Source organism: Marmota marmota, unplaced genomic scaffold (assembly GCF_001458135.2).
Source record: "Marmota marmota marmota unplaced genomic scaffold, marMar, whole genome shotgun sequence".
NCBI classification, from domain to species: Eukaryota; Metazoa; Chordata; class Mammalia; order Rodentia; family Sciuridae; genus Marmota; species Marmota marmota.
In genome coordinates, this window is record NW_026000272.1 from 656828 (window position 1) to 661648 (window position 4821).

General features: G+C 36.3%; 1 protein-coding gene across 4 annotated transcripts in view; it reads left to right on the forward strand.

Moving 5' to 3' along the window:
* The window catches only part of Gabra3 (gamma-aminobutyric acid type A receptor subunit alpha3), a 228146-nt gene that overhangs the window by 101827 nt on the left and 121498 nt on the right, over positions 1-4821 (forward strand). For all 4 annotated transcript variants that reach the window (XM_048796957.1, XM_015498004.2, XM_048796958.1 and 1 more), the window contains one exon: positions 820-984. In XM_048796957.1, coding sequence (XP_048652914.1) covers positions 845-984 — 140 coding nt within the window. In that variant the 5' untranslated portion in view covers positions 820-844. The remainder of the gene's footprint in view (positions 1-819; positions 985-4821) is intronic.

Consider the following 4821-nt stretch of genomic DNA (forward strand, 5'->3'; position numbering starts at 1 on the left):
AAAAAAAAAAAAAAAATATATATATATATATAAAACAAGGGATTGAACATAGAGGAGCAATTAACCACTGGGCCACATCTGCAGCATTCCATGCTCCTATGCTTTTTTTTTTTTTGAGACAAGGTCTTGCTAAGTAGCTGAAGGACTTACTGAGTGTCTGAGATTGGCCTTGAATTTGCCATCTTCTTGTTGGCTGTTAAGAAACAGCCAATGAAGTTACACTTACTTGCTATTCCTAAACTGTGTGGCTTACAATCTTCCTGCTTCACCCTCTTAAACTGCTGGGATTACAGGTGTGTGCTACCTTACCTGGCAAGTCTCCAGGTCTTAATATGCCAGAATTTCTACATTATTACACTGTTAACGAAAGGAAAGGCCTTTGTGACACTAAAGGTCAAGTGGCATTAGGAGAAATAAAATAAAGATGTGAGAGACCATTTTAAGCTCTTGGAGTATAAGGGGTAATTGAGGCTAAGGGAAGTTCTGGAAGTTACTTCATCATAGAGGAAGACAAGGAAAGAGATGGAAATATATGTTAAGTTTCTTGATTTTTAATCTAGAATTCTTTATACTATCCTATGTATCCTTTTTTTAATGAGCTCTGGTGTATTCAGAAAAAGTGTCCTATATTGGTGTGGATTTTGGTAGCACTGATGAGCTGGGGGAAGGAGGATATCAGGTTAAGCATTCTGTAACTGGATACTAGAAGAGTTAAATGGTTCTAATAGAGCTGAATACATTTTAATCTGTTTCCCCCTCCCTCCCTTTGTTTTCTACCCTTTTGTCCATTCCCCTTTCCTTGTATTGTGGATTTCACAGGTCTCTCAAGTTAGTACCTGAGAATATGATGATCACACATATGTGTCACTTCTACATGACCAGACTGGGGCTTCTTTTTCTGATTAATATTCTCCCTGGAACGACTGGCCAAGGGGAATCAAGACGACAAGAACCTGGGGACTTTGTAAAGCAAGATATTGGCGGGTAAGAATACTTAAGGTTTGGGGCAATAGAAGAATTTGATAAATGCCTACCTCAGGTTTCAGAGTTTTCCTCAGATGAACCAAATGCTCTGGTTTCTGATATATTACATTGTATTTGAGAGAATAATTATCAGCTCAGAATCTCAAGATAAAAAGAGACCTCAAAGTCGGGCTCAGTGGTGCATGCCTGTAATCACAGTGGCTCCAGAGGTTGAGACAGAAGGATTGCAAGTTCAAAGCCAGCCTCAGTAACAGTGAGGTGCTAAGCAACTCAGTGAGACCCTGTCTCTAAATAAAATATAAAATAGGGCTGGGGATGTGGCTCAGTGGTTGTGTGCCCCTGGTACCACTCTCCCACAAAAAGAGACCTCAAAGATCTTCCTGGGCAGTCCATAGCTCATGTTGAATCCCCTCTGTGATATCTTAAAAGCAATTGTCTCCAGCTTTTTGCTATTAATATTATGTCGTCTCTCATAAATCTTCAACCTACACCTTTTTTTTTGGATCTAGTGCATTAACATTCAAAATGATAAGGAATCTCTCATCTTAAACTTAAGAATTTTCTCTACAGATAGTCCCTGTAGTGTTTGCTCCCCTTTACATTCATGCTTATTGAAGAAGTGGTCTGTTTGATTGCTTCTACTTGCCTCTTACCCATTCCTCCACCCACCACTATCTTTTTTTGGTTCATAAAATAAAACATAAGGAGAGAAGTACACATAAAATATACACATATAGTATGTTTTTCTTTGACTTCAGAGACAGAATTCATGGGTACTTAGATTACGTTCTCTAGAAGCAGGGCATGACAGAAATATTCATTTTAAAATTTATTGATTTGTTCTTTTTAGTTATATATGACAGTAGAGTGTATTTTGACATATCATACATACATGGAGTAAAATTTCCCATTCTTGTGGTTGTACATGATGCAGCATTTTACTGGTTGTGTATTCATACAAGAACATAGAAAAGCTATGTCCAATTCATTCTACTGTCTTTGCTAATTCCATCTGATGGAAGTATTCTTGAGCAAAGGATTTATTAAGAAAAATATTCACAGCAGAAAACTGTAAGAAACATTTTATTAGGTATGTCCACTTGGTTATTCCACAAAATCCTTAAAATAAGCATGTCCAAAGTAGTCTCATCACTTCCATCTCCCTCACCATAAAGAACAAACACAACAAAACAAAAACATATCCCTTTTTCCATTTTCCCTATTTTAGTCAGTGTTGCCATCATGCACTCTGTTGCTTGAGCCAGAAACTTAGAATTCTTTTTGCCAATTTTGTACCCTTCACTCTCCAGTTTGAATCAATTGCTTTGATCTGTTATTTCTACCCTGTGTGTGCCTAGAATTCACCCACTTTCCCACTACCACACTAGTTTAATTCACTTGTGCCATGGCAAGAGCCTCTATTTGGTTGTAATTCTTAAAGTGTTGCCCCCATCTAATCCTACTCTATAGCCAGTTTTCTTCTGTCATGCATGCTAAGTTATACCAAACCTATTTACATCCCTTTAATGGTATCTTATTTTTTGTAGAATAAAGTAAAAACTCCTTTTATAATTTTATAAAGCCCACTATGGTCCGGCTTCTATCTATCTACCTTATTAGCCTTATTTGGTTAGTCCTCCTGCCACCAAATTCTGTTCTTCAGCATTGTTGAACTTCTTTTAGACTAAAATCCTATGTGTTTTAATCAGCTTTTTCCTTGTTGTGAGCAACAAACCTGACAAGAACAATGTAGAGGGAGAAAAGTTTATTTTGGCTGAGGGTTTCAGAGGTTCCGTCCAGTTTCAGTTCCCTCCATTGCTCTGGGCCTGAGGTGAGGCACAACATCATGGTGGAAGGGTGTGGTGGAGGAAAGCAGCTCAGGACATGGAAACCAGGAAGCAAAAGAAAACTTCTCACCAGGGACAAAATATATAAACTCCAAAGTCATGCCCCCACTGACCTACTTCCTCTAGCTTCACCCTACCTGCGTACAGTTATAGCACAGTTAATCCATATGATTGAATTAATGTGCCAATTACTTTATACCTCTCATAATGTAAACATTTCACCTCTGAAAATTCTTGCATTGTCTCATATATGAGATTTTTGGAAATACCTCATTTCTAAAACATAACACAAGGGGATATAATTACTAATAACACCTTAAGCTTAAAATATTTCAGTATTACAAACAGGATATTTCATTCCTTCCAAGTGAACTTTGTTTGTTTTACATTTGGTTATAGTCCCATTTTCTTGGAAACATGTATCTTGAAATATAACTGTTTGAATTATTTTTACAGGATTACTGATGTACTCTGAGTCTTTCAATTTTTTTTAAAGAGGGAGGGAGGGAGGGAGGGAGAGAGAGGGGGGGAGGACACAACATCTTTGTTTGTATGTGGTGCTGAGTATCGAACCCGGGCCGCACGCATGCCAGGCGAGTGCGCTATCGCTTGAGCCACATCCCCAGCCCAGTCTTTCAATCTTTTATCAGGATTTTTACAGTAATCTCTGGGGCTGAGGACTACAGAACTGGACTTAAATATCCATTTAAGTCTTGGCATATGAGTCTCTTTGTTTCTCCCAAGATTGGAAGTGAAACTAGACCTTTATTATTAACTCCTCATGGATATGATTTCATTGGACCATGATAAATGTTCTAAATAAGGTAGAAGTTCTAAATAAACAAATCTTACTTTAAGGGTTAAGTTCTTCTAACATTTTAAACTTTTCTAAAAATATGTTGCATATTTTCTTATAAACCTAAACAAAGATTATGAGCACAATAGTCCCTTTTCTTGGTGATTTTTGATTCTTATAAAGAACATTCATTATATTAATTCTTTATCGGCTTTTTCAATTTTTATCACCATCCTCACTGCTAGTTGTTGCCTTTCCTATTTACATTATTTTGTTTACATCCTGCTAATGCTTTGGAAACCAAATAGCCCAAACCTTTTAGCAATTATGCTAAACAAGAAGCCAAGAAATCCTTCCTGCAAAAGCAGAGTGAAGTGCTTGATTTTAATACCAGGGCATAATGATTGCATAGACCAATTTATGCCATGTGTGTGTGTGAATAGGTCATAATGAATCCTGCTATTATGTATAATTATAATGGACAATATTTTTTGAAAAAGAAACTTTTTTTATATTCAAGGTTTGGAAGGATGAGACTACTAAAAAGTTGGCTTAGAATATTAGGGTTGGCACTTTATTTGTATTTACTAGAAAAAAAAGGAGCCAACTCAACTTTAAAATGTATATTATATGTGAAAGTTCTGATACTTAAAGGAGCTGTTTCCTTTTGCTTGTTTTCATACCATATTAAATATGCCTTTTTATGTTGAAAAAAATCCATGTGCTTCCTTACTTTATTCATCTTTACTAGTCCGTTCTATTAAATCATCTAGCTTGGTTGTCTCTGAAGGTCTAACAACCAGCAATGGTTTATCAATGTGCTAAATACAATGGTTCTCAGTGTTTGGTATGGGTAAGCAAGAAGCAAGAAGTGCAGGCTTCACTCTTGAAGATTGTGATTTAGAAGTTCTGAGAGTAGTACCTAAAATCTTCATTTAATAAAATTCTCCAGATGATTTTAATGTAAGAAAACTTTGGTTAATACTTGGGACTATAGTTTCTATTTTCAAACAACTAATACTGTAGATAGGGATATGAGATTCTGGATCTTTAGAACAACAGAGATGGAAAGACCTATAAATAGTATCTATAATCTGATCTTCATTTTATAATTTTTTTAAGTTGTAGATGGACACCATTCATCTCTCTCTCTCTCTCTCTCTCTCTCTCTCTCTCTCTCTCTCTCTCTCTCTC